The sequence below is a fragment of the Tyto alba genome, unplaced genomic scaffold (assembly GCF_018691265.1).
Source record: "Tyto alba isolate M040663 unplaced genomic scaffold, T.alba_DEE_v4.0 Super-Scaffold_21, whole genome shotgun sequence".
Classification (NCBI taxonomy): domain Eukaryota; kingdom Metazoa; phylum Chordata; class Aves; order Strigiformes; family Tytonidae; genus Tyto; species Tyto alba.
Window position 1 is genome coordinate 21,242,280 of NW_024881295.1, and position 27,840 is coordinate 21,270,119.

Sequence of the window (27,840 nt, forward strand, 5' to 3'; positions counted from 1 at the left end):
TGAACACAGTACTTTGCTGTTGAGGTCTTCTGGAAGATTAGTATTTGCTGCAACTACTGTCTCTGGTATAACTGAAATAGAACTAAGTTAGCTAGAAGTTTTAAGTGTGGATATTAAAAAAAAAAAAAGTAAAACCTGCTACGTTACAAACCACTACTGGGAATAGTTTGGATTTTAAAAGCACAATAATACTAAACTTAGATTTGACTGTTAACCTAGTGACAATGTGTAGAAACTAGTAGTTTGGAAGCTGGATTGTTACTTGTTCAGCTATGTTGAAGGTTATGGTGATTCCCGTTGCTTAAATGTGCGCACTGAAATGCCAACTACTAGGCTCATACCAAAGTAAGATGAAAACTAAGATTTAAAAGTAAACCTCAGAAAGAAGATGCCTGAGGATGGAGCTTTCTCCACAGCAGGCTCTATCCAAAGCCTTAGAGGCTAGCACTGAAGATTAACCCCAGCTCTTTGCGTGTGATAGCGAAGAACCTGGCCAGAGGCAGGCAGCATTAATAATAGAAATACTTACAAGACTATAAATTAGTGATTCATCCTGCTTTATTTTTTGTGCTTCTCAGACAAGATTTTCCAGCAATACTTGCTACACGTTTTTCCATTTTTTAATTGCTCATGAAGCATGGGTAGACTGCCATCGGGTAAGCGAACAGCTCTCCAGTCTTCCCAGGGCTGTGCTGCAGGTAACCCAGACTGTGTTTTACCATGACAGAGTTTGAGTTCCAGTTCATAGCTTAACAGTAAGTGATGCACTTTGGTACACATGAACTGCAGTCAAAAGCCTTCCTCTGTATAGTATTTCTTAACTCCTTCCCCTTCCCTGTTTCCATCTACTGGAGAAAAAAAAAAAAAACAACCCCAAACCAAAAACTACATCCCAAAACCCAAAGCCTTCATCCTTCATTCAGTTCCAGTCCATAGCAGTGAGCCCCAATAGCAGAGCTTGCATTTGGGAGGAGCAATAAATACAAAGCTGCCTCTTGTACTGAGGTGTTCAGTCTCCATAGCAGCAGCATTTATACTTGCCTAGGAGCAGCCTTCTGGTATGTCCCATACCCTTCCCTTAATGCTCTAAGCTGAGGTTATGTAATTAAACCATCTTACCCCTTGCGGAGTCTTACAGGAGCTTGAATCCCTTCTTCACTCTCCCTTGAAAACCTACAGGCATACTCTCAAGCTCCCTTTGGCCCATCGCACAAACTAAAGGCGGCTTTTTGATTCAAATCAGCACCTCAAAAGCATGACAAGGTTGGAGGGGAGGGGAAGAAAAAGGTCCTTTTGCCCCAGCATTGATTTAGGCCATCACTGCTGTCTTGGAAGCTTTGCTACGCCTAGCAAGTCTGGGTAGTAAGACAGAGAGAGCTACTGGAAGCAATTCTTCGAGCGCAAAGTAAAAGATAACTTCTCTCACCCCAGGAAGAGGGTTGGGACCCTGGTGTATCATATTCTGCCTGCTGTGAAACCCCAGGGATATCTCCAGGTTTGTCTGGTGAATGTTACTAAGCTCCTGGCGAGGGGTGGCTACGTGCCTGACATCTGCACCACCCCCTCAGCGAAAGTTTCAGCAGCAGTGGGTTAGTGCTGTCCACGCCTGTGTCAGACTTTTTAAAGCTAGTGGCAAAGAGTAAAGTGTTTGCACTAGAACAAACAGAATCGCTTAGAAGGGTCAAATAAAGGCAGAGCTCTGGTGCAAATTTATCTCCTGCCATAGCCAGAAAATCATTTAAGGATGTGCTTAGAAGGGTCAAATAAAGGCAGAGCTCTAGTACAAATTTATCTTCTGCCATAGCCAGAAAATCATTTAAGGCTGTAATGAAAGGCAACAATTTTTACAGTTCTCTTTGGTTAACGCAAGGGCTGGCAGCTTCCTGAGCCTTCTCAGCTCAAGAGTTTGCGTTAGGGAATCAGCTGCCCTGTTCAGAGCAACCTGTGCTACCGACAGCAACAACCATCTCTGAAGATACTTACAAGCCAAACCGCAAGGTAGAGATAGCAAGAGAGATGGCTTGAGGCCACCTAGCCCACTTTCATCAATTCAGTAAAATGAAATCAGACAGCCTCAGAAGAGGGCCGACTTCCAAGTTCTTCCTGAAATCTCTTTAACAGAGGCACTGGGTCTTCTCCACACTCGGACTGGCAATCACTGGCCTGGAATCAAGGTAGATGCTGTTCGGGGGGTTCTCTCCGTGAAGCTGTAAGGTATTTCGGGCTATTAGCTCTTTAGCCATTAACATGAACACCTCTTCTATGTTTTGAGCTTCCTTTGCCGATGTCTCCAGTACAGCCAGGAGCCCATACTGCTCTGCCAGCGTGCAGGCGTCTTCAAACAGGACTTGGCGCTTATCCAGTGAATCCGCTTTGTTCCCTTAAAAGGAGGCAAATAGATAATTCAGTAATTTAGTCTCTCAAAAATTCATCTTTAAGTGCAATACAGTAATTCTGTTTTGTTTAAACAATAGATTTAGGAGTTACTGGAAGAAACAACACGAGCACATCACAGCCACAACCACAGAATGTGGAACAAAACTACAGCTAATCAGATGATACCAAATGAGTTAAAATCCAAACAAAAACTAAAAACCTGTGTTCATCTAATTACCTGCTGCAGATAGTGGTGCCAGAGGATTATTTGGAAGCAACTATTGGTCCCTATTCTCTAGTGTTTTTAAATCTTAAGTAGCATTTAACTTAAATATTTGAAAAAAAAAAAAAAAAAAAAACAACCAGCCAAACCCCAAATCTTAGAGCTATCATGATCGTAGACAGTAAACAATAAACAAAAGAAATGGTTTATTCCTCGCCACGTGTGTCAAGCTACCTTAATGCATCTCAGAGTGGATACACAGGCAGCTCTGAAATGTTGTTAGTTATAAAGCAGGTCTCCTCCAAAAAATCCCCACTAAAACCCAGGAAGAATCTGCTGAATTGTTAATCAGATTTTAATATGACCTGTTTGTACAAGTCAGTCATGTTAAGGTGATGTTAAGAGACCAGAGTTCACATCAGCTACCTTAATGCTTAAAATGTATACTGAAGAAGTTTCTGCACATATAGATTAAACTTCTACTTGAAGCAGTTTAGTTGGAAGCTGCCAGAAGTCAGGAAACACCTCAGAGAAGTAATTGCAGCACACACGGAATTACCATCGGTTCTGGTACCTGCAGTACCTGGCTGAAGTCTACATACATAGTTTCAAGACAACCCTTCATCAAATTCAAGATCTGAATTTGAAGCATATAGAAGACATCCCTTTCAGTTTTTCTAAAAAGAAAAAAAAACAACAAAACCCAACCCACCCTCAAAAGAAAACCACAACCCCCCCACTACAAAAACCCGCCTTGCCTAAGGGTTATTTGCCTTCTGAAAATAAAGCACCCCCCCTTTCCTCATTCAGTTCCAGATGGCAACGTTAAGACTTCTTAACCTCATGCTAGAAAGGTGTATAACGTGACTACGTGGAATTAAATGTACAGACTTTCTGACGAAGTAAAGCAAACAGCACCAGCTATAGAAGAAAGCACAAAGCTGGAGCCTTGACGAAAGCTTTATTTCAACCAATTTTAGAACTTCTTTTTTAAAAGAAACCACCGCCAGCCCTGACCACCCACACAGAGCTAGGTCTTGTTCCTTAGATTAAGGAGAAAAGTTAGAAAAACCCTACCAGAGTTAGCAACATTTCTTCCCCCCTGCCCTCATTCATTCCAAGCACTGCAGTTACACGTGGGTCAGAATGTGCTGTTTGTTTCTTCAGAGGAAGAACCACCACAGCAGAAGTTCAGGCATTTGCTAGACGCCCAGGCAGAGGCTGGTGTCCCACGCCTGCTGCGCCGTGGGGCTCAACGCTGCCTGTGCTCTCGAGCCGGTTTGGGCTGCTGCAGCTGCACGAATTGCTCAGCACAGTGCCGCAGAGGAACAGGCAGACGCAGTGGAATGTAAGTAAAGGCTCTGTCATTTTGCTACACCAGTTCTCTCATTTGCAGCTTCTTCCTTGGGGGAGGGAAGAGCAACAACCACCTGAAAGACAAAGGGAAAGCACCACGCTGCTTCCTCTCAGTTCCATTCTCTACCCATTCCTTTCCTCAAGAGGCAAAAGTTTCCTGAATGCTAGGGGGATAAACGAGGAGGAGCAGTGCAAGCAGCTACTTCATGCTCTGCAAAAGCCATGTCCCCATCTACCATCTTACCTGATCGGAGTCCCATTACAGAGCAGTGCGCATGCATAGCAAAAGGACAGAGAGGAAAGATGAGAACAAGGAGTTGTGTTGCTCTGTGCATTCCCCGTTCGTCTTGAATTACTGAGCCGCTAGATTCCTGCACATCAGGAGTAGAGGGTCAGACTTAGCTGCAATTCTAACCTCAGTAAGGTTGTCCCTGCTTGCTAGACTAGCGGCAAGCTTGGTGCATTATTCCAGCAGGAAAGGGACAAGTAAAAAGGTTTCACTCTGTGCAATGGGTTCGGTCCTGTCAGGACCGGGCTGTGACTTTCCTCATTTTTTAAGCTTAGGCCAAACTGATGCACTTTTGGATCTCCTTTAACAAAACCTGCTTTAACGCATAGTTTATATCTGCTTTAAGTAGCGGGGGGAAAGCGAGGGGGATTGTATATACACATTCGAAAAGCTACATAATATTGAAAATTAGATTCCTACCAATTAACATCATCACCAAGTTTGCAGCACCATACTTTTCAATTTCATGAATCCAGTGAGGAATGGATTCAAATGTGGACCTCCTAGTAAGGTCATAAGCAAGAATGGCCCCATGGGCACTCCTGTAGTAAGACTGGGTTATTGTCCGGAAGCGTTCTTGACCGGCCGTGTCCCACACCTGGATCTGTAAAAGAAAGGACAGAAGTTGTAAAGACCAGGGAATGCCACTTCCTAGGTGTGTGCCATCAGCAGCTACGCTTTTTGAAACCCCTCGCCTAGAAGGCGGCTAGACCTGTCCCAGCTCACTCCACTCCACTGCAGCGTGGCTTTGCCCGCTCCAGATTGGAAGAGGCATTCACAGGCCTGTTAATGCACTCTACACAGACCAAAGCGAAAGCTGCAAAGGTAAACCCAGCTTTGCAAAGGGGCCAAGAAATTTGGTTTCAACAACTGCACGTAGAGCGTTACAGCCTTTGAATAGGGAAGGGAGAAGAGCTAAGAAGCCCTGATGCAGGGCTGGGCAGAGCAAAGCTATGTAAAGGGCAGGCATCTGAACTTTCATCTGCACACGAAGGGAAGGTGTAGCTAGCAATTTCTCCTGGTGTTTGTCTTACAAGTCCTCACCTTCCCTCAAATCAAGCACACATCAAAGCAGAGCCTTTGCAAACTAGAGTTTTCCCTCCTCGGTGTCCCAGCTCAAACCGTCACATCTCTGAAGGAAGGAAGAGACACCCCCTCCGAACCAGAGCCGGCTTTCAAGCATCTCCCCGCAGCCAAAGCACGAGCCCTCTCCGCAGGTAGGGCCGGAGAAGCCAAGAGGGCGAGTACGTGCCCAAATTCGGGTGACCGCCTCCCCCCCCGGGCATCCTCCCGAGGGGAAAACCCCCCTCGGCAGCAGCCCTGGGCAGCAAGGCAGCCGGGTTTTGCCTGCTGCCTCCAGCGGGGCCGAGCAGGAGAGGCTGCGCTCCCCGCCGCCCCCCCCCCCCCCCCCCCCCCCCACCTTCACTTTCTTGCCGTCGATGTCCATCGAGCGCACGGTGAAGTCGACGCCGATGGTGTTCTGCTGCTTCTCGTTGTACTGCCCCGTCTTGAAGCGGTGCACCACGCAGGTCTTCCCCACGTTGGAGTCGCCGATCAGGATGATCTTGAAGAGGTAGTCGAAGGCATCGTCCGCGCCGGAGCTGGAGAAAGGCATCGCGGCTCCCGGGCGGGCCTGCGGGGGGGCAGCGCGGGGGTGAGGAGAAGGAAGAAGAAGAAGAAGAAAAGAAGGAGGAGGAAGGAGAAGAAAAGAAGGAGGAGGAAGGAGAAGAAAAGAAGGAGGAGGAAGGAGAAGAAAAGAAGGAGGAGGAAGGAGAAGAAAAGAAGGAGGAGGAAGGAGAAGAAAAGAAGGAGGAGGAAGAGGAGGAAGAGCCGCTGCCGCCCGCCCAGCCGCAGGCCCGGGGATGGAGCCCCGGTCCCAGCCAGCCGCCCCCTCTCACCTGTTGGCGCTCACCTGCCGGCCCAGGTAGCGCCCGCTTTGTACCCGCCCCGGCCCTCCCGGGGCCGGCGGGAAATGTAGTCTTCCTCCTTCTCCTCCTCCTCCTCCTCCACTCGCCGGGCTCCGCTGGAGGAGCGGGGCCGGCGCCGCTCACTCCCCCGGCGCTGCAAGGTGTGGGTGTATGGGGGGGGAGGCGAGCAGGAGGCCCGGGGCCGTGCCGGAGGGCCCTGGCTGGCGGCAGCGAGCGGACTACAACTCCCGGCGTGCTCCGCGGGGCTCCCCCGCCGGAAGAGCCGCCTCCCTTTGCTTTCCCGAGGGCCGCGCTGGCCGCCGCGCCCGGTACGCGGAGGGGGGGCGGGGGGGGGGGGGCGATTTGGCGGCGGTTGCTGGCGAACGGTTGTCGGTGGCACCGGTGTCTGTCCCGCCTCTGCGGGCTCGGCTCCCCGCCCCGCCGCGTCCTCATCGTCTCCTTCGGCGCTTCAGCGGCGGGGCCGAACCGCTGCCGGCCTCAGGTGAGCCGGGCGGAGCGCGGCCTGTGCGACGGGCCCGGCCCTTCGGCCCCGGGCCCCTCGGTTGGGGCTGGGGGAGCGGCGGGAGGTCCGGGCAGCCCCCCGGCTCGGATCGACCCCGGTGCGGGGAGGAGGCGCTTTTGGGTCCCGAGCGGTGCCCGGCGGGGGGGGGGGGTGGGGCTCCCGGTGCTCCCCTTGGAGGGGCTGCCGGGGGGACCCTCGTGGGTTTGTGCTTCTTTTCTTTCCGTCTGTTTGGAAAGGTGGCATAAAAGAGCGTGTCGTGGTTTTACTTGTTGGCTTACTTGCTTCTTTTAAATCGGTGTGTTCGTTTTGCGTTTTGGGAGTCCCAGGAATGTTAGTTCAGGGCTTTCCTGCCGGCTTTGGAGGACGGCAGGGTGGTATTAAGAAAGTTTATTTTGACCTTAAGCGAAGGGATAAGGGAGAACGCGGAAAGCTTAACAAAAGCTTATTCAGAATACCGGTTTGCTGAAGGTAAATAGTGCTAAACAAGCAGAGTAACACCCTAAGAGCAGTCCTCTTCCTTAAAGGCTTGTGCCTCACTGCCCTGAGTTCCGTGGTCTATCCTGCCTCCTAGTTTCTGCTCACCCTCCACAACAAATTTAATGCGGTATTCTCAGAAGACTGATTTGTAAGGATAAACTCAGTTGTATGCTTTTCTAGCCTAGGGAGAATGCCAGTTTTGAATATAAAAAGGACAGCATGAAGAAAGAAAAAAAAAAATAAAAAGCAAAATAGTCATCTCCGCACTGAAAAGTGCCATCCTGTACCAGGTCCTCTTCTAGGAAGCTGGCTGAGGTTGAAAAGCTCTGAGAAACAGATGATTTCAATAGTAAACGCTATAAAAAAAATAGGTGACTTTAAGGTCAAAACCAGGTCTTAGCTTTAAGAAGACTCGGTATCTTGGACAGATAAGATCTGTATTTGCGTATGGTGCCATGAAGCAAGTAGTACATCTCGTGCTTTGGGCTGCAAACTGATTACCCGAGGAAGGAACTTTTCACCACAGCGTTGCACAACTGACAGTGCTTTGCTTTGCTTTCCTTGGGAGAGTTCTGTCGCCTGGTGGGAGGGGAGGGGGGGCAGGGAAGGAGACCGAGCTCTTGTGTTTGACCAACAGACCCAGTGGTTGACAGGTTTGTAAGGACCGTGGTGCTGGGAAATTGGAGTGCCTTGGGTTCCTCGCTCTCCTTCATGCAGCTTGTGTGGGGACAGCCCTGAGCAGTCTTACTGCTGCCTGAAAGGGAGTAGCTCCGTGTGGTACTTGTGTAGATGCTGAGTTTTCATTCACTGACGTTGAGAAATGGGCTGTGACCTTAAGTGGAGGTAGCAGGAAGATTACTTGCGAAGTTGCCTCTTCCAGGGTTAGGCTTGTCTTCCCGCAGCTCCAGCTGTGGGTGCTTTTTCTGTCTCTGTGTGAACCCAAGCAGTCTAGAAGCATGCCCCTACGAGAAGGTGCTGGCACACCTAGGTGGTCTGTGCTAGCAGGAGCAACGGGAGCGTGGCTCAAATGCATCTGGGCTGCATAGACATAGATGGTCTCAGGTATTGTATCGACTTGATGCATTTCTCCTGGATGAGAATGGAGGCGTTCAAGTGTGTAGGATAACCGAGACTCCAGTGTCTGAAAGGTGTAATAGCTAGATCCATATTCCTCAGAGGATCTTGATGCCGTACTCTGTTTTGGAGGTCAAATGTGGCCTTGGTTTTCATGATGGGTAATGCACCCAGTAGTATCTGGTGTCTGGTCAGGCATGCATCATCATTAAGAGAACAGGAAAAGAAAAAACTTCTTACAGTGGAAGTTGTCTTGGTGAAACCTTTAGGAGTTATTAGAAGGAAGAGCAGAAAGTCTCTGAAATGCAGGGCTTTCAGCAGCAGAACTTTGGATTGAGAGAGAGTCTGGGCAATGACTTCTCATGTTTCCAAATGAGGTTATGAAGCTGAACTTGTAAAGTCTTCTGTCAGATTTACAAATCGTTACAAAAAGCACCCGTGGATACAAAAGATCACAAAGGCATTGTGTTCCATCTTATTTCAGCTCTGCTTCTTTGGGGAACAGGCGTGGTGCATTATTTTCCCTCTCCTCGGCATTCAGAACGTGTGTGGTGGTTGAATGTCTTCTGAAAACGCAGTTCCCGCCAACTCATTTGTTTAGCTGTCATAAGCCGACTGGCGTGAACAGACTCAAGTTCTGCCTTCAGCAGCGACGTCGCTATGCGGCGTGTCTTTCTCTGCACTGCCCACTCAGTTGCACGGACGCAAGCCTTTGTGTAGCTGCTCTGTGAGCCACGGCAGGGAAATCTGACTGAAAAGATCTCTGCCAAGAAAACAGAAGGGAGGCACAGAGAGAGATTCACCACCTCGCTGCCCAGCGGGGTCGTTTCCTGGACTCGGTTTGCAGAAACAGCCCCTCAGCCACGCCAGCACTGTCGAGGGAGTGGAGTAGCGTGGCGTGAGCCAGCGCTAAGAAACTGTGTGTCTTTCATAGCCTTTCCGCAGTAGTGGTGATATTTGGTGTCTGGAAGTTTAGTCAGATGTCCCCCATGCCCTACAGGTAGGAGCAGGAAAGTCTGACTTGCCATATGCTGTACTAATGAGGTAGTGACAGATGGAGCTATAATGTAGGGCTCGAGAATGAATGGAAAGGGAGTCTAGCTGTTGGATTACAGCAGAGTCCTCACGGTTACTTTCTTTCTTCCAGCTGTGCAAGTCCACTCTTGGGTATATTCTTTCCACAACATCTTAAAGAGGCAGTTAGATCCAAAACCATTCCCCACCAGTAACCAAATGCTGCTCTTTTGCTTTATTCACCACTCTGTAGCCAGCCAGGTAGCAGTGGAAAGTTAGTTTATTTGTGACCACTCTACAGTGCATCGTGTATGTAAAAGGTGCTGAGTGGTCTTTAACGTGAGAACACTGGAAGTTAGCAGATCCTGGGGGGACTCATTTGGCGATGGGCACTGAAGAGGCATCTGCTGGGAGGGGAACAAAAAAAGAAGTGGGTTGAAGGGATAACCACAGGGGTGCAGGGTGAAGGGGAGTAGAGGACATTTCTGGACGTAGAAGGTGTCAAGGAACATATGGGTGATGAGATGGGTAGTGATGTGGGGCAACTTGGGAAGGAATGACATAGAGTTGTTCCTGCTGAATTCCATCTCTTTGGGGAACACAGCTGTATTTTATACACATATTTTAATTGAAATATGTTTTTGTTTTTGTTTTTTTCTTCCATTCTCACCTTCTTCTGTTTAAGTGAGAAGAAAAATGACCTAAGCACCATCCAGCCTTTGTGGCCAAGGGCAGGAGCAGGGGTGGGGCTGCTGGGAGGATGGCTTTGCCTGGAAGCTTGTGGAGGCAGCCTGCAAACAGAGGCCTTGTGTCCCATTGCACCCACCATCACATTGTTGTGTTCCTGCTGACCTTCTTCAGGTAGGTTGAGTGTATCTCTGCGCAGAGGAGTGCTCATCTCGCTGAATGTGGGGAGGTGAGGGCATGTCCAAAGGAGGAGAATGAAGGTAGGGAAATAGCATTAACCTTTGGCTGTAAGCCTTGAAAACAAGCTTAAAAGCTAGTAGTACCAGCCAGTCTGGGAGTCCTGCAGTGGTAGAGCTAAGTGTGCTCTGCCCCTGGGAAATCCAGCCTCCAACAGGGCTCGCACCAAAGATGAGGCTGACTCTGCCAGGCCAGCAGCAGCCTGGTGCAGGAGGGTGAATGTGGGTGAGCATGGGGAGGAACTAGCTGAAACGTGGAAGGAAGGAAACCCCGACAATCCTAATGCCTCTTGCGACTGCTGGAGCATGCTGTTGTTGCTCCTGGGGGTTCTCTTATTTCCCCAAAGTGCTGTCTGCAGAGAATGGACGTGCCTCCGGAACGGCGAGGTAGCTGCCTCAGATCTGAAGGTCTACTAGATTTGTTTGTTGAAAGCTTGTCTGTTACAACAGCTGGAATACCGTATTGCCTCTCTTTACAAACTTTGCCTTGCTGATATCCTTTGATCTTCACAGCAATACTGCCACTGATACCTGATCTGTCTCTGGAAGAGCACTTGTAATGGTGGTTAGCCAGATGAGTGCGTCTTCTCTTTTCTCTTTCTTGTTGTTGTTTTTTTCCTGAAGTACATAATTGTTGTTGCACAGTCACCTCTTCTTTTGAGAATAAAAGAGGAGGTCCTTTCCAGTCAAGACCCTATTTCACAGCTCTCGGCTAAAATCAGTGTGTCTACCCATCATTTGGGGGTTCCTACTGCTGACTACTGGCTCCAGTCCTCTGCTTTGCTGCCTGCTTAGGCAGCATGTGTCTGCATTTTGAGTCCCACCCTTTCCCACGCGACCTCCAGAGAAGTTTTGGCCAACCTGTCCTTGTGTGTTTTCTGGCAGTTATTCCCTGCTCCATGCTTCCAGAAAGACATTCAGTAATGTCAAAGTCAGCATTTCCAGCCAATGGACTCCCTCCTGCCTGAACAGCACGGCCCCCGAGCTCCGGCCATATGAGGTAAGGACACAAGGGATGGGCAGGTGCGAAGAAGGATGGGTAACGTTGCCTCTGCTGAGCTTGTGGTGCTGAGGAGGCCCCTTGAAGTGTCTATCAGGGACACCTCCCAGAATGAGAGTGGGAACTTCAGGTGTCTGAATTTGTAATTTTCTAAATGATCAGGGGACGGTAAAATCTTTCCTGGTGGTCCCCAGAGAGAAACTTCTCAAGAAGTTTACAGTGTTCCGATGGAAATGGGAACCCTGGGAGAGTGTCTGTAGTAGCTGGCAGCACGGAGGAGGGGGGGGAAAGAGGGACCCTACCTGTGAAGTGTCAGAGGCAATAACAAGAGCTGTTAGTGGGGTTACAGAGATACCTGTAAAACCCTGGCTGTGGCTTTCTCCGCGGCGGTGATGCTGCTGTCACTGTGTGAAAAGGATAGCCAAAGCAGGAGAGAAGAAAGCTACCCGAAAGTGCTAGTTGCTTACTCCAAGTTGATACTGAAGGACGACATTTTCTCTTGCATCTAAAAGGCCTGGTTTTCAGAAATGCTGAACATTGTATCCATTGCCTGTAAAATCCTAGCTTCAGTGAACGTGGTGGGAGTTTTGGCAGTGTTTGCTTGCAGAAAAGGAAGTTGTGTTCTGCTTGTATCTCACAAATGGGAACACAAGAGCTACGTCCTGTCTCCTACCCATAGTACTTTGAGGGGCATGCTTGTTTTTTGCAGTGGCTTGTCCTGATGATTTTGAGAAGCAGAAGAAATCTTACGTCAACAGTTTGGTCGCAGGTCATGAGATCTGTTAGGGCAGGGAGTTCAAGACATTTGCTTGGGTATTGTCTGCATTAGAAATCATCACTTATTTGAACGTTTGACTCAGGGGTGATAAATGCTGATTTCTCGTGATAAGTGAAAACAGTCAGTTGGGCCTGTAATGCGTTCAGGATTTTACAGTACGACAAAAAAGGGGCGAGCATCTCAGGGATGCTAAAATGAACTACAAGGTGTTCATATTTAGTTCCTTAAATGACATTCAAACTACTAGTATATTTTGGAAACTGTTTTGATCTTTTCTTTATTTAGATGATTTAGGGTTTGCTGGGTGCTGAGATGTATGTGCCTGGTTAAGAAAAATGGTCCTTTTGGTATCAGTTTAGGTTACAGGACTTAACTGTAAAGTGTGTTTTGAGAAATTGGTAGAACAAGTTAAGGGCATGAACAGACAAGTCAGTTATGTGCTATCAGTTTTGAACTTTGGGATATCTTTTTAACTACAGCTGTTCTTTATACTTAAAAATATTTTCTTAAAATATAACAAAATGTTTTGCAATTGTTTTGTGAGTAGGCCCTAGTAAGATTTTATTAGAAGGACAACTTGGGTCTACACTTTTCAGCCTTTAAAGATTTGTGAGTTCTGCGGAGGTTGTTTAATTAATTTAAGCCTAGTGACAAAAAGATTTGATTCTCTTATCTTTTTAAGACTCTTAATAGCTTGTGAACCTCCAGGGAATCTCTGGTTAAAAGTTGAAAGCTACTGGTGTAAGTAAGTATTGGTGGCCTCAAGTGGCCAAAAAGTATTTTTCAAGAGATTTATTAGTTTTCTTGGACACAAAAGACTTCAGCAGAAGCTGCATTGATAGGCCTTGCCAATGTTACATCTTTTAAACTAAGTGGATGTGTAGTTAGTGTTGTCTGTACAGGATGCTCTCCTGGAGATGTTGAATCAAACTAAAACTGATATTTGAGTTAAGCGCATCCTTAGATCAGGTTTCAATTTGATTTATTTGTTTTGTTTTGTTTTTTCTACTGGGGGCATGGTGGGGAGGGAGGAAAACTTTTTCCTCATTAACTTAATTTGTTCTTCAAGTCATGATATAAGCTTGCTGTTTTCACCTGTTGCCACTAATCTTAGTTTGGGGACAGCTGAGTCTTTTTCCCTTTTTTTGATCATACTGAAGGTAAAATGAAACTCAGGGTAAGCACAAAAAATATCTAGTGACTTGAGTTCACTGCAAATAGTTTCTAACCAGTCTGTTTCTTCCCCTTGTTCCTTTTGTGTTCTTTCTTTTCCATTTGTGGCCTGTCATTTCTTATTACGTTTGCTGTCACAGATACTTTAAGGGAATTATTCATTTAGTGAAGACAGCAAGATAAGTACAGAAGAGACACTGCACATAAAACAGAATATGCCTTTATTGTGTTATTCATTAAGATGCTCATCAGCGTTTCTGTGTAAGAAGCTGTCTAACAGTTGCATGCTTGTTAGAAGTAGGGTTTGTTTTGACAGTCATTTGTCTCGATCCAGGTGGAACGAGCGTTTCTCACTGCTGGCTTGCTAGCTTGCCCTTTTAGTGAAGTGAAGCGAAGTGGCAGTGGACGCTTTCTGCGGTAGATAATGTCAGAGTTGTTCTTGATTTGATAATTAAAGTGTCGGAGGAATGAGAGGGTGTCAGGGCCAGATGCTCTTCTGCTTTGGAGTTGGGGTTTCCATTGAAAAAGAGTACAGTGAGCTGTGCTCCTCCCTGTTTACCTGTTAAAATTTTCTCTCTATAGCTCTGGAACAGCAGTCATTTATTTCCAAATGCAGAAGAAGCCACGCTCTTCTTGGGGACACTGGACACTATCTTTTTGTTTTCTTATGCTGTGGTGAGTAAAACTCTAACCCAAAACTGCTAAGCTTTGTTTGACTCTTGTTGGGATGATCACACCCACGTTTGGAGGGGATGAACAGGATTGTCTTCTTGGACTTGCCTAGCACTAACACAGTTACAAAGCTTAGTTCAGGAGCAGATTTTTTTCCTTCAATTTCTGTGAGTTCTGCCCACGCCTGCCACCCCTGTGAAGACGCTTGTTAATAAATGCAAGAGAAATACTATTGCTTCAGAATTTTTTACACCCCTATCACCAGTGGGTGGGAGGGCTATTTCCATCTCTCCAAGAGTTCTCAGCTGAATTTGTTAAAAATAAGGAATTTAACGAACAAGCATGAGCAGAGTTTTTTTGGTGACAGAAGTGGTTAGAATTAAACTGTAAATTGCTCTAACAACAACGTTTGGATCAGCTTGACCCTTCTACATCATTTTAATTCTTGCAGATAACTGATGCAAATCTTGTGGCTTCATTTAATGCTGTGTTTTGTTCTTAGGGTCTCTTTGTCAGTGGCATAGTTGGGGATCGCCTGAATTTACGCTGGGTTTTGTCTTTTGGCATGTGTTCCTCTGCTCTGGTGGTAAGTCGAAACATACTAGTGTGATTTAGGAATCTCTCTTAAGGTTTCCAGATAGGGTTTTACCTTAGGGGAGAAGAGACTCAGTTTCTGTGTGAATCTGCCCGTGAGCTGTAGATGTACCTCAGTGGTCTCAAAGGCTGCGCGTAAAACTTTGTCCTGGATGCACTTACTGCCTTGTCTGAAGCAAAGAGCTCCGCTAGATGACTCGCCTCTTCCTGAAATAACTATTAATGGATACTGTGTCAGAAGGAAATGCCTAAGTTTGAGGCACTGTCTAGAGACTTGATGAACAGCTTTTGTTCAAGATTGGTGTATTTCTGCTCTTTGGGACTGTTTTGTATTATAACTGTTCTCCCAGCCCACGTATGTTGTCATCAAGGCTCTTGCTCCCAGTCACAAGCTTTGCTCTCTTCTTTAAAGGACGTGCTAACAATGCAAAGCATTCATTTGCTTATTTTGTAATTGCTGGGAGGGCATGTGTCAAAAAAGAACGTTGGCTTAAAACAAAAGGGCTCTTCAGGTTCAAGCCACTGCAGATGAGTGTGAATCAGTTTTATCTCACTGGGGTTTTCTGGTTATTAAAGTAGTGGTAAAATGCGTGGAGTGCTTTTGATTTCCCCGATGGTTACAAACCCCACTATGGCCTATTGCATTCTGCAAACACATGACCACAAACATGCACCAAGCACAGGGTGCCACCGAATGTGTTTGTTTTGGCTGGTTTGGGTTGGGGCTCTTAGTAATTTGAGACCTGGCTGTAGTATTTCTGTTAACTTTTGCTAAAAGAAATGACTAGTGAGGGTTCTGTGCTTGCACAGAGCCTCCTGGATTGGGATGTCAGTACAATAGCAGATCAAGGCACTACTGTATTTTTAGTGTTGTTACTTGAAAGTCTTTGTCTCTTTCTTCTCCTCTCCTGTTACAACTGTGCTGTTTACAAAGATAAAAGTCTTTTCGAGTGGAAGTGCCATGACAGCACATTTGTCTCTGGAGTTGTTTGGGCTCTGGAGTCCGTGCTGTGGTGGCTCAGCAGAGGGTGCTATTAGCTCTGAGCTGTTTCTTAAACAATGCCAGGCTTGCCTCTGGCCTGGCCCCTGCGGGGGACATTCTCCCTGAAATATTATTTCTGGTTTAGGACCCCCTTTCTGCCTGGCTTTCAGCAGTAGCCTCACGGTTTTGCCTTTTGTTTTGTTTTGTTTTTTCCTCCTCCTCTCTAGGTATTCTTCTTCGGCACACTCACAGAATGGTTGCATTTCTACAACAAGTGGTTCTACTGCTGTCTCTGGGTTGTGAATGGCTTGCTGCAGTCCACTGGTTGGCCCTGTGTGGTTGCTGTTATGGGCAATTGGTTTGGAAAAGCTGGGTAAGTTGAGTTTTCTTCAGTGACTCACTTATCTGACCTGCCAAGTTGCAGATTGAGCTGAAAGTGTCAAACCAAAAAGGCCCAACTATTAGGTCAGAATTAAAGTTACGTGGGATGAAATATGCCTGCCTTGTTACTGTTATCTCTCCTCATTTTTTTTTTTTTTTCCCTTTTCCCCGGAGCCACAGAACTGTTTGATGTGAACACAACTGTGTGTGTTAAAGGCACAGGTTTAAATTTCCAAAGTCCCCTAGTGCAGAGTGGCTGAATTTGAATCTTCATGCCACTGGAAAACCTGTTTCTGACTACTTACCACTGAAAAGATGGAATGGAAGCTGACTCATTGTAGGTTTGACTCTGTCACTTTGGGGTATTGCATATGAGCTCTAGCTGTAGCTCTTAACCCTGTTGTTGCCAGCTCACCGCTGCTGTAACACAGGTGTTTTAGGATAGAGCACTCCTTGGTATATTTTTGGTACCCCTAAGTTATGCTTTGAATTTCTTTGAAGTGGACTGGGAGAATACTGTAACTTTATTCATAAGTTAAAGTTCACTCGAACGTTATATCTTTGTCTTGGTCCTAATGTCACCACTTCCCGCGTTGCCTTTTTCAAATTTTCTTCTCCTCCTGCAGGAGAGGTTTTGTGTTTGGACTCTGGAGTGCCTGTGCATCTGTGGGAAATATCCTTGGGGCGTTCCTTGCCTCCTGTGTTCTCAAATACGGCTATGAGGTAGGTCTGGCTTCTAGTTAGGACTGCGTATCTGATTGGGTTATGAGAGACTAGTTTCGGGTCCTGTCTCTGAGATAACAGGCTCGGCGTGTCCAGTTTCACCTTCCTGAACTCTCTGGTAGTAAGCAATAAGCAGAATAGAAAGGGTATCCCTTTCCTGACCCTTCCAAATTGGGAGAAATGAGCCGGAGACTTCTCTGTAAACGGGACTGATGCTACTGAAGAGCCCTGGTGTCATAGTACGCCCTTCTGATGTGGTGGGCGAAAGCGCTCTCCGGAGTCGTCCATCACACGTTCTCCCTCAGCTGGAGTCACCGCTGCCGAAGAGGGGTGAGGTTCTGGCAGGCACGGGGGCACAGCTTCTGCAGCTGGGGAGAGGCCGGGCACACGCTACGTTGCTGCCGTGCGGCAGGCAGGCAGCTGACCGCAGGGAATGTCAGTGACCCGGCGCGTCTTGCAGCGCCTGACCTCTGAGGACAGGCTAGCAGAGCTGACCTCGCCACTCTGGAGGTGAGGAGGCTTGGCGTACCAAACAGCAGCATTCCAAAGACTGTGAGAAGGTGGCTGAGAAATCAGAGCCAGACTCTTTCCTGGGTTGCACAGTGGAAGAGCTAAAAATTAGTGGCTATAAAGCGAAGCAGGGATGGTTCCAACTGAATGTTTGGAAAACTGTTTCACTAGGAAGTTACTTAAGCACCGGGACAAGGAGCCAAAGCCTGGAGGATCCGTCTTTGGAGGACTGCAAGACCTGATTGAACAAAGCCCTGAGCAACCTGGTCTGACTTCAGTGTTTGACCCTTCTTTGAGCAGTCCCTTCCAATATAGCTGTATCTGTGGTTGTGTCGGGCGAGCTCCTTCCTCACTGCTGTCACCTCAGGACACTAAACCAGCTGGTTCAATGTGGTCTTTCAGCCTAGATAGAACCAAGTCTGTTCAGGAGATGCAGAGATCACTTGTTTCCAAGTTTTATGGATGTAGTCCAGGTGGTTGTAGCTGTGTTTACTCTCTGGCAAAGTTGGAATGTAAAGAAACCCTCATTAGTCAGGGAAGCCTATGTGATTGAAAGTGTTTTTAAAAAATAATCTTTTATTTCTTTATCTTCAGTATGCTTTCTTGGTGACTGCCTCAGTACAGTTTGCTGGAGGCGTCATTGTCTTCTTTGGGCTCCTGACGTCACCGAAGGAAGTGGGTAAGTAGAAGAGGGCTGTAGCATTTCAGTCCCTTTGTGGAAGGCAGATCTGCAGCTTTCCATGTAGTGCTAAAAGTACTGCTCGTTCTGACAGCATTTACCCTCGGGGCTCTCATAAAATGGTATTTAAGGGAGCAAATGCTTTAGTCAGGAAGACAACACTAAATGCCACCGTGCATTGTAGGTACAGGGTCTGGATATTTTAAAAAGCAAAATAAAACAGCCCGGCTCTAACATTCCATTAGGATGTGCCTAATTACCAGCTTTTCTTCACCTGAAAATCAACTTTTTTTTTTTTAAAGAAACAGCAGGCAAACTGATAACTGGCTATCATAGGAGAAAACTGTGGCAAGCTTTAACTGCGCAGTGGGAAGGGAAAGTGCTTTTCATCTGCAGGTGTCCTGCAGCCAGTTAAATAGCTCTCAGGTTGGATATGGTCCTTCTCTGAGCAGACGGTAGGCAAGCCAAAGCGTAACAGGAAAACAAAAGAACTTTTTAGCTTTGACAGGGCCACGGAGGAGGTTTCCCAGGTGCCTGCAAAGGCTGTAAAGTTGGTAGCCCTAAAGCCACCATAAAGAGCACTCATAAGGGCACTCAGCAGCCCGGAAAGCGCAGTGCAGTTCCTAGGGTTTCCGTTCCAGCCGAGGCGTTAACAGGCAGCAGCTCTCTGAGTAGCTGCTGCTCCGCTCAGCCTCCGCGCTCAAGGGAAGTGGTACCCAGGAGCCAGGCCCGAGGATCCCAACCACTAAATAAGGGGGGAAATGCACTAATTTGTTGTGTCTTCCAACGAATGGCCAGACACTCAGAACAGACAGAGCCGACGCCAGGATCAGACAGAATACTTTCAAGAGCGCTTAGAAGACAAAGGGTAGAAACTGGCGACACTGCAGAACACCATCTAGAAGAGTTTCTAAGCCAAAGGAGGATGGAGGTATGGGAGAGCAAGGGAATTGCTAGAAGAGAGAATTGCTTAAAAGAAGCGAGCATAGCTTTAGAGTGGGGAGAGGGTGAGCAGGCTGTGGTCCGTTTTTCCTGTTGCATATCCCTTATGAAATTTAGGCCTCCCTGAGCTTGGAGCAGATGAAGACAGCAGTGGGGAGGAAGATGCCAACAGACCTTTAATGGGCAACGATGATGCAGATGATGATGACCGGAATTACTCTATTCAAGCAACTGACACTGACAACCAGCCAAAGGCCATTGGCTTTTTCCAAGCTTGTTGCCTTCCGGGTGTGGTACTGGTGAGGACACAGATGAGGTCTGACTTAACGTTGTTAAACATAAAGCTGACGTTTTGTTTTGTCAGCATTTGTTGATACTGTTAATGTGTTGACCATGTGTTGTAGTTGTTGACATCTGCCGCCGTAGGCTGTTAAAACCCTGGGGTTGGGACTGTTATCCTTGTGCGTGTGGATTGTAATACTGCCCGGGTGCTCTCCCCATCGGGCTCCTGCTTCACTTCGAGCACCTAATGAGCCAAGTAAGGGCAGCAGAGATCCTGCCCCTTTTGCTGCTGAATTTAGAAGGGAGACCGTGAGCAAAGGTGACTGTAGGATGCTTTCTTGGTAAGGTAGCTACGCTGCCCTGAAGAATGGGATTCTCACTGCTAGCTGAACATCACACAGAACCCTGGCACTGATACTGGAGTGAGGTTTTTTTTTTTTTTTTTAGTGGCCTTAAAGCAGAAGGCTGGCCTGAAAAGCCTTAATCAGCTTGATAACATGGCAGGCAAAGTAGGTGGTTTTTTATAAACTGGAAACGAGGCTTGGTGATGCCCTTTCCCCATACTCTCATCCTGTCCCCTGTGTGAGAACTTGTATTTCTGCATCAGTAGTATTGCCCAATTCTTGGATTTGGTTCAGCTGAAAAGTTAACCTGCCATTAAAAAAACAACGTTAACTTTCTGTGTCAGTGGGCTGTGTGCCCTTCTGTTAAGACCTCGGTTGAGGGATGGCAAAAGAAAGCAAACCCATCTTGAGTTCTTTCCCGATATGGCTAAATGCCATATAAACTATGACTCAGTTTTGCTGGTGCTAAGAGTGGGCTGATGTATAAAGAACCTTTAGGCAAAATCTCTTCTAGGAGGATGCCTTAGTTGATGTGTGGCTTTTTTTGTACTGGCCAGAACATAAGGAAGTCCTGTACGACTGATGTTTCTGTTTCTGCACCTGAGGTATGAGGACACGTTCTGTGCATTAACCCAGCAACACGAACACCTCTGAGTCTGTGAGTTTTATCTGATGTGAGATCAGTGCCCAGCCTGTGACAGACCAAATACCGAGAGAACCTCTCAAGCCTTGTCAAGATTCACCAAAGACTTTATTTGACATATTTCCTTCTGTAGTTCCTCTTTTCTCCCGCTGAGTGATATGGTGGAAGAGTTTTAGTACAGACAGCTTTCCCTTGAGCCTCTAGAAATTCAGTGTTTAATCACTCAGACAATCTGATAGACAGTTTCTAAGCATGCCGTAGTAAATACTGCTTCGTACAGTGCACTTGTCACACTCGGAGGCAGGAGAACTCTATCAGTCTCCGTGTCTTACATGTATGGTGGAGAGTAGTTTGTGTCCTCTAAGAGTGAAAAAGCATTAATAACACAGCTGAGAAGGATGTATCTGTTAAAATAATATACATTCAGAAGTTTGTGGAGTTTAATATCTAAAAATACCTGCTTTTTGAAATTCAAAGACAAGTGTGTACATACACATACAGTCTCAAAAGCTGTGATTTTAACAGGTGGGGGTTTCTGCCTTCATCCTTGTTTCCCTCTTCATACACGGGTTCCTTGAACTGCCCTGTCTGTTTATCAGGAGGCCTTACTGAAATAGTGTGCCTCGTCCCTCTGCGAGCTGGGCCAGCAATCCCAGAGAGCATATCTTCATTGTACACGTGAAAGCTCTAAAGAAGGAGATCTCCTGCTAGCTGAAGAGAACTTGAGCCCAGCAGCCAAAAGCAGGAGGTTCTCTCCGCTGTTGGGTTTGGCTTGCATGTGCTTAGCTTTGGCCAAACCTTTCATCTTGTCCTGGAATACCTGCCTCGGGATTATGAATGAAGGTTTCCCTTCTGGTGCTGTAAGTAGATGAGCCTTCTGAGCAGCAAAAGGTAGATAGCACAGAGGAACTACTTCACCTAACTTTTCCTAGCATGGTGCACAGATGACTATATCTCAAGCTTGTTTCATGTCACGCGGTTGTCTCCTTTCTCTTCAGAAGGTGAATTAAATTTCCTTCATTTTTTTGAAGCCTAGTGTCATTTCATCTCAAGATTACACTGAAAGTTTTTTAACCCACTGCATTCAGTGAAAAGAAAATAACCTTGACAGTGATTTTGGTATTCCTGGGTTCCCTTTGACGTTCAGCAGTAAGCTTTCCTAATGCTGCCTACTTATGGGAAATGCAGAAGCCCTTCCCCCTGAAAGCTCTAGCTGGATACAGAGCTTTCTGGGAAGAAGCAGAAATGCTGTTTGCATTTCTCAAGGGCTAACTGCTTGCTGGCCCTCTCTTTGTTCCAGTACTCTTTGGCCTATGCCTGCTTGAAACTGGTGAATTACTCATTCTTCTTCTGGCTGCCCTTCTACCTCAGCAACAACTTTGGATGGAAAGAAGCAGAAGCTGACCAGCTCTCGATCTGGTATGATGTGGGAGGAATCATAGGTGAGTGTGCAAGTGCACAACATCTTCCTGCAGTCGCCATGCTGGTGTTTGAAAATGAAAGACAGCAAATGCAGCTCAGAGAACTCCTGTTCAGTGGGATCTAGCTCTTTACTGAATATATGAAAAGTCTAGTTATGTACGTGGCTGCTTGATTGTGGTTTGTTTTGGTTTGGTTTTGTTTTCTGTTTTTTTGTTTTTTTTTTTTTTTAATCCTAAAACACAGATTATGTGAGCCCCCTAAAGACTTTACATGTCATTTAAAGGGCACTATCTATTCTTGGACATTACCCCCAGCAGGCATTTTTCTCTACTCACTAGGACTTCTTGAAAAGTGCCATGTACAATATGGTGTCCCCGCTGCTTGCTACTTCCTTTCTGACAGGTAGCCTTGGGGGAGAGTTTAGATTCAGACTTACTGGGCTCTATACTGTCCCTTCTGTCTTGTATTTTTAAGAACAGATTTGGCGCAGATCTCGACAGAGCAGGCACAACTGTGTTATGCTCAGAAGTAAAATGTAATTGCACTTGTTTCTGCTGGCTGCAAAATCTGACCCTGTACCTCCAGAATAAAGAACATATTATATATGTATTTACAGTTCCACTCTCCTGTTCTCAGTTTCTTGCTTTGTTACCTTGTTCAGTTAGCTTTCCTAGAATAGACATCCTGCTCTGGTCTGTTCAGGGTCAGGTTTTTTGCCTCTGTGGCCTTTTCTGTGTTGGGCTTTCTCAACATTCTAGTTTTTACCAGCAGAGCAATTCCTACAGAGGTAGCGGTGATACCTAAGGTGATTTTTATCAGCTATCAGCAACTGTTGCAATTAGTTGCACCTACCCTAAGGAGGTGAGACAGCAGGGAGTGTGAGGCCCCTGTGTGCTAATGCTTTCCCTATGAAAAAGAACTGCTTTTTCCTCTACTTTGTATCAGAGGAACCAGCCACAATGCTCAGCTTGCTGAGGGCCAGAGTTGTGGTGATCCTAGAGCTGTAATGGGAAGGAAAAGGAAAGCAGGAGCATTGGCTAGTTGTGTGCCAGGAAAAGAAAAATGTAGTAATAAATTCCTGGGAAAGCAGTATGAGTAGTTTTCCCTGCTCTATCTGAGCCGCTGAAGTTTACTGTTGTCTCTGTGTCTCGGGCAGTAAGGGCAGAAGACTTAGTTTTCAGGATTTTAGCGAGAATGCATGTTGAATGAGAAGGCAGGAGGCCACTGCGCTCAGCGAAATGAGTTTTCTTCAAGGTGTTAGCATCCTGAGCCTGATGATGGTTTATTTTTTTGCAGGTGGGACTATCCAGGGCTTGATTTCTGATGTGCTACAGAAGAGAGCCCCAGTGCTAGCAGTTAGCCTGCTCTGTGCTGTAGGCTCTCTTTTTGGATACAGCCGTGAGTATGCTTTTGCTGCGCAGTGATAAGAGGCTCATTAGGTGTTTCTTAGAGAGAGCCAGAGAACAGCCTGTTCTAATTACATTTCCTGGTCTTGAAACTACTTCTGGATCAGGGTGGTGCCTTTTGCTCTGTTTCGCCTGAAGTGTGGCACTGCACAGAAAGCAATCTCTTCTCTGGTTAATGAGGTGGAAAAGAATTAGCTGAGTGGTTGGATTTCCCTGTATTGGTGAGTAATGGTACTGATCCTTCTCCAGTGTCGGTGGGATTTTTGGCATTGTCATTGTATCAGCACCACAACTGGCAGAGCAGGAAATCTCGGGTGCGTTCCCTTAGTAAGAGGAAAGAGAATCTGGGGACAGATCTGTGCTGGAGTGTATATATACTACAAAGGGGCAGAAGCTCTTAGACTTCACCATTTACGCTTCTGTAAGTGGTGAAGTTGAAGAGTTTCTGCCTCTTTTGTAGTAGATGTAGTTCGTGGTGATTGGTTCTTGAAAGAATTCTGTCAGGAAAACTGAGTAGAAGACAGGCAGATTTCACTTCGCTGAAGCATCTGTAAATCCCATCTCAGGGTAAGAGTTTTATGTCTTCAGAAGTGGTGTCCTGTGGTACCAGAGTGCTTTAACTCACGGGGATGTCATTTCACTTCTTCGTGTCTTCCTCCAAAATGGGGTGGCAATACAGACCAACTTTTATAGAGCACTTTTATAGAGATCCGTGGGCAGAAATTACTGGCAGAGCTGGCCACGAACAGTAACGTGTGCCTTTCAGAAGCGCGCTGGCTTACTCGGGTGGTCTCAAAGTAAGATCAATGAAATATCATCAGTAATAAGAAGGATTGGATTTGGTGGAGTTCAGTAGGCTCTTGTGCTAGTTCATTACTCTCAAAAGTGAATTGGAAGCAAATATAAAATTATTGCTGACAAAATTTGAAGTTTGTTCTAGATAGCAGGACACCCAGAGGTCCGAGTGTCTTGGGGTTCTGCCAAGCCACATACAGACGATACAAAGTTACTGCACTGTGTTAATTAAATTTCCATTAGCCAGACCAGGAAACCTTCTCATGCTTGTAGTGTGTTGCACCTAAGAGTAGTAATGCCCTGAGAATATGTGAAGAGAGCTGCAGCTTGCCTTACGTGTGGTAACTTGACCGTGTGCGGGCCCTAAGTTGCAGCAGTAAGGAATTTGGGTGATGCCTGGAAGTGAGGTATTGGGGAACACAGTGTCTGAAAAGCACTAAGGGACTGTAGCGGGAAACCAGCTGCATGTAGGCAGTATGATGCTGCTACTAGAAAGGCAAGCAGAACCTGTAGGTACCCAAGCATGGCTTTGTGAGGAGGAGTGAGGATATGGGGTTCTGCGTGTTTTACTTTGTTGGGGCAGTTGCTGGATTACTACCTCCAGATAGAATCTCTGTAGTTTAAAAAAAAAAAAAAAAAAAAAAAAAAATTTGGAAAATTTAGGATGAGTAGAGGGGTGATTCAAATGCTGGATAGTTTATGGTGGGAGAGATTGAGTACAATATCAAAACTCCAATCAAACTTCCCCAGAGAGACGGAGGGAGGATTCTCTTCCTATTCAAATGGACTTTGAATGAAGGTCAATGCAAGCTCTGCATCATAGAAAGAGGCATAACAAGGGGTGGCACTCAGAGCCAGGCAAGTCTGAGATCAAAATAGGGCACAAAATTTTAATGGCAAAGGTGACTTTTCTGCTGTAAAGTGCTGTCAGGAAACTTCTGGGTCTTTAGTCTCTAAATGCTTTTGCGGTAGGTCTAATCTCCATACAAGTCTCTAGTCAGAAGTTATTGTTGTCACTACACAGCTAATAGAACAGGCAGTTCAGACTGGATGTTTGCATGCTTCTTTCTGATCCTAAATCAGTGGCTTTCTCAAGTTCATTTGTTCACACCCTCATCTGGTTTTTCTCTTGCAGGTTCTCCAAACAGCAAACCTATCAATGCTGTGATCATGGCAATTACAGGTATTTTATCAAGTACCACTGTTATGCCAGTAGACATACATATGCACTGCAGAAAAATCAGTAACACCAGCCTCGTGTGGTGGTAATGCATTTGTGTGTGCTGCCATCTCTGCTGGTTTTGCAGAAAGAATAAAAGCTGGGGCCTAATTTCTGTTACTTTTGGAATACACCTGTAGGAGAACTGTCTTACAGTTATAGAGGCGGTATAGAATATAGACTGTAAAGAATAATGACTTGGGAGTAAAGGGGTCTGCCCTGGCTCACTGTGATGAGGATGGATTTTTGCCAAAACACCCGGCAGTGCTCTGGTATCTGAGTAAGAGTATACATGGCAAAGTCATGAGCTGCAGCTTAAATTTGAGGATGTTTGTCAGCACCCAAAATGCCCTGTGTACTGGGAGAGGTCACAAGCTTTGTGTGCTACCAGACATACTGTGCTGTGTTATGGAATTAAGATTAGCCTGCATGAATAGAGCCTTTCTTTCCAAACACTTCTACTTCACAACCCTCTGTCCCGTTGCATTTTTTTTTTTTCCCCCATCCATCCCCTTCAGCAGTCCCTGGAGACTGAGGCAGTAGTGTGGGGTTATACTACTCCAAAGTAAAAATGTGCCTAAATGTGCTTTGTGTCGAGGGTTTGTGTATGCATGCTCTTCAGGAGTAGCTTTCCATAAGCAGTTTGGTGTGTCCTGACTCTTCTTGTAGAGTACGCCACAGCTCATGGCATCGGGTTTGCTGTTGGATGAGAATGTGTTTGTTGGCAGTTTCTGTGTGTGTACTGCAGGTGCACAGGGTGTGCCATGACCACGTGCTTCAGCTGGGAGGGTGCAATTCTACCTACAATTAATCTGTGTGATCACTGGCCCTAGACATAATCCTTTTCCTGAGCTTTGCATGGTAAAAAAAAAAAAAAATCTGTGTTTTTGAAGATAGTCTGTTGAGAATCTATCCCCATGCTTGCTTTGCACCAAGGCTGTTTTCTTGGCACTTCCAGGATTTTTCATCGGAGGCCCTTCTAACATGATCAGTTCTGCAATTTCTGCTGACCTGGGGCGCCAGGATCTGGTGAGAGGCAGCAGTGAGGCTCTGGCAACAGTCACGGGAATTGTGGACGGGACTGGCAGTATTGGTGCTGCAGTGGGCCAGGTGAGGCTACCAAAGTAAAACAGAGGTCTGGGGGAGGAGGCAGGCAGTCTGTCGTGATTAGAGACGTTAGCTCATTCCTCAATCCAAAATTTCCTGGAAAGAGAGAGGAGGAGAGGGTGGTGCTTGGTTTTTAAATTATTTATTTATTTACGAAGCAACCAAGGGAACCTGTGTGCGTTAGGCTTCCAGTGGAAGCAATTTAATTAAGAATTAAACCAAGTATTCATAGTGTTAATGTTATGGCGCTTCTGTAATTCAGACAAATTTCAGAGACTTCCATATCCTGAACTCCAAAAGGCAAGCAAAGGTCAGCTTCACAAAGAGTGAAAATAAAATATTTTTAAGTTTGTTTAGGATTTTTTTGTTCAAAGGTGACGACAAAACCTTAGCTTACAGAAAAGTTTACCTGTATAACTGAGTAAAATTAGAGTATCTATTATGAATGGTCGAGTGTTTATAAGGTAATTTAAGATTTGCTCCTATTTGTGGTTCCCCTTTTTATCTGTGGCTGTCTCTTACACCTTGTAAATCCAGCACCACTTGCTTCAGTAGTCCTTACGGTATGCTGCCAGAGGTCTGAAGACATGACTGTTGCAGAAAAGGAAGCTGACAGTGTGCCCACTGGGGACGTTCGTTCTTCTCAAACACAAGTGCTGACTATATGGAAGAACAGAGTGGTGCTTTGGGGAGGGGAGGATTTAGTAGAAAGATTGGAGGCAGTTCTATTCCAGGCATCCTCTAGCGCTGGTAAAATACCAAGGACTCGGACAAGGCATACAAGTTTCTTTTCTGGAAAGGGATTTGGGTTTATACTTGCCATTGATTGCTGGATAAATAACAATCATTCGGTCTCTTCTGTAGGAAAGATGCCACTTAGCTCAATTAAACACGGAAAATTGCTCTGTGGACGTCTTAAAGCACGCTGCTACACTCAGTGTTCTTTTTGCATTGTCTACAGTGTTTCTGTCTTCCCCCACGCATGCTATTCAGATTTACGTCGTCATAAAACTTGGGTCTTTAGTTCAGAAAAAATTCCACCTGCCTCCCATTCTAACAGTGCCTTGATTCCAACAGAGACAACCACGGTGTCATTCGGGGGGTGGGGGGGGGTGGGAATACCAGCAAACGCGCAACGAACACGTTAGAAATGTAAATCCTGTTTGATGCTGATATACCCGATAGTGAAGAGGGGAGGCCCTTGTGCAGCTTCTGAGTATAAATCTGTTAATAGGGAATGCGTTTTGTGGCCTGTGCAGCCCTGTTGAACTCGGATGCAGCTCAGGACAGACTGTAGTCTCAAGTGTCTCGCCTACGATGGAGGGTTAAGTAGTTAGTGGCCGCACAGCTCTTGAGAATGTGTCCAGTGTAATTTATAAGCCATTCTAGAGCTTTTAGTTCTTCTGAGAGTACTTACATGTACTTCTGTCCCAGCATTCTGTGCAAAAACCTGGTTTTCAGCGGAGTCAATTTGTCACTCTTTGAAACTGTAGCTCAGTTCTGTCTCACCGCTGCTGTGAGTTACTGTAAAGCTTCAGGATGGTAACTCTGCTTTGCTGGGACTGTGAGTTTTGTACAGAAGGGCTGCTGTCCTGAGTCATCTCTTCTGACGGGAAAAGATCAGCTGGAAGGTTTTGTGATCAGCTCTGTGTGGAGCGTTAACAGCCCACAAATTCCCGAAAATGAAAGAGTAATGCCTGAAAGTCATGCTTATCTTCCCAGCCTGAATAATTTTTTTTTTCCCCTTTCTATTTAGTATCTAGTGTCTTTGATCCAGGAGAACCTGGGATGGATGTGGGTTTTCTATTTCTTTATTCTAATGGTAAGAAATCACCTTCTCTAAAATTCTTTGTCGAAGTTCAATTTGCAATAGAAAGTTTTTGTGAGAACCTGAAAATGGTGACTTATTTCTGCAGCAGCTGCGAGCTCTGATGCCATTTTCCCGTTTTCAGAGTGCTCTGTGGTGTGCCTTTGCCTTAGGCCGTCTAAATCAACCGGGTTCCTTTTGGATCCTTTAAAGTCACGT

At 46.2% G+C, this 27,840-nt stretch overlaps 2 protein-coding genes across 5 annotated transcripts in view; one reads left to right on the forward strand and one right to left on the reverse strand.

The window, feature by feature from the left end:
- Positions 1 to 540: 540 nt before the first annotated feature.
- On the reverse strand, positions 541 to 6,232 carry RAB19 (RAB19, member RAS oncogene family). Of its 2 annotated transcripts, none has more exons than XM_042795549.1 (4): positions 6,143 to 6,232; positions 5,665 to 5,877; positions 4,665 to 4,848; positions 541 to 2,380 (listed from the first exon to the last, which is right to left on the reverse strand). In XM_042795549.1, the coding sequence occupies exons 2-4, from the start codon at positions 5,857 to 5,859 to the stop codon at positions 2,115 to 2,117; spliced, it is 645 nt and encodes a 214-aa protein (XP_042651483.1). In that variant the 5' UTR covers positions 5,860 to 5,877; positions 6,143 to 6,232; the 3' UTR covers positions 541 to 2,114. The 2 variants fall into 2 exon arrangements, with proteins under 2 accessions (XP_042651483.1, XP_042651484.1); XM_042795550.1 differs by having other exon boundaries at positions 6,157 to 6,222.
- A 196-nt stretch (positions 6,233 to 6,428) lies between these two features.
- Positions 6,429 to 27,840, forward strand: part of SLC37A3 (solute carrier family 37 member 3) — a 30,112-nt gene continuing 8,700 nt past the window's right edge. For 2 of the 3 annotated variants that reach the window (XR_004407585.2, XR_006165544.1), the window contains exons 1-14: positions 6,490 to 6,653; positions 9,925 to 10,100; positions 11,048 to 11,162; positions 13,696 to 13,788; positions 14,288 to 14,371; positions 15,589 to 15,734; positions 16,369 to 16,465; positions 17,570 to 17,654; positions 18,714 to 18,895; positions 21,166 to 21,307; positions 22,584 to 22,685; positions 24,624 to 24,671; positions 25,666 to 25,817; positions 27,571 to 27,636. Coding sequence is in view for 1 of the 3 variants with exons in the window: in XM_042795323.1 (XP_042651257.1) it covers positions 10,000 to 10,100; positions 11,048 to 11,162; positions 13,696 to 13,788; positions 14,288 to 14,371; positions 15,589 to 15,734; positions 16,369 to 16,465; positions 17,570 to 17,654; positions 18,714 to 18,895; positions 21,166 to 21,307; positions 22,584 to 22,685; positions 24,624 to 24,671; positions 25,666 to 25,817; positions 27,571 to 27,636 (1,413 nt within the window). In the remaining 2 variants the exon portion in view is untranslated. The other variant, XM_042795323.1, reaches the window with a different exon arrangement.

Bases quoted from the DNA above. Each gene is read 5' to 3' on its own strand.
- RAB19 (XM_042795549.1), bottom strand. From the start codon at position 5,859: ATGCCTTTCTCCAGCTCCGGCGCGGACGATGCCTTCGACTACCTCTTC. The intron at 4,849-5,664 runs GTGGGGGGGGGG...TTTCTTTTACAG, and splicing joins TCGACGGCAAGAAAGTGAAG to ATCCAGGTGTGGGACACGGC. The intron at 2,381-4,664 runs GTAGGAATCTAA...CCTCCTTTTAAG, and splicing joins CTTGGTGATGATGTTAATTG to GGAACAAAGCGGATTCACTG.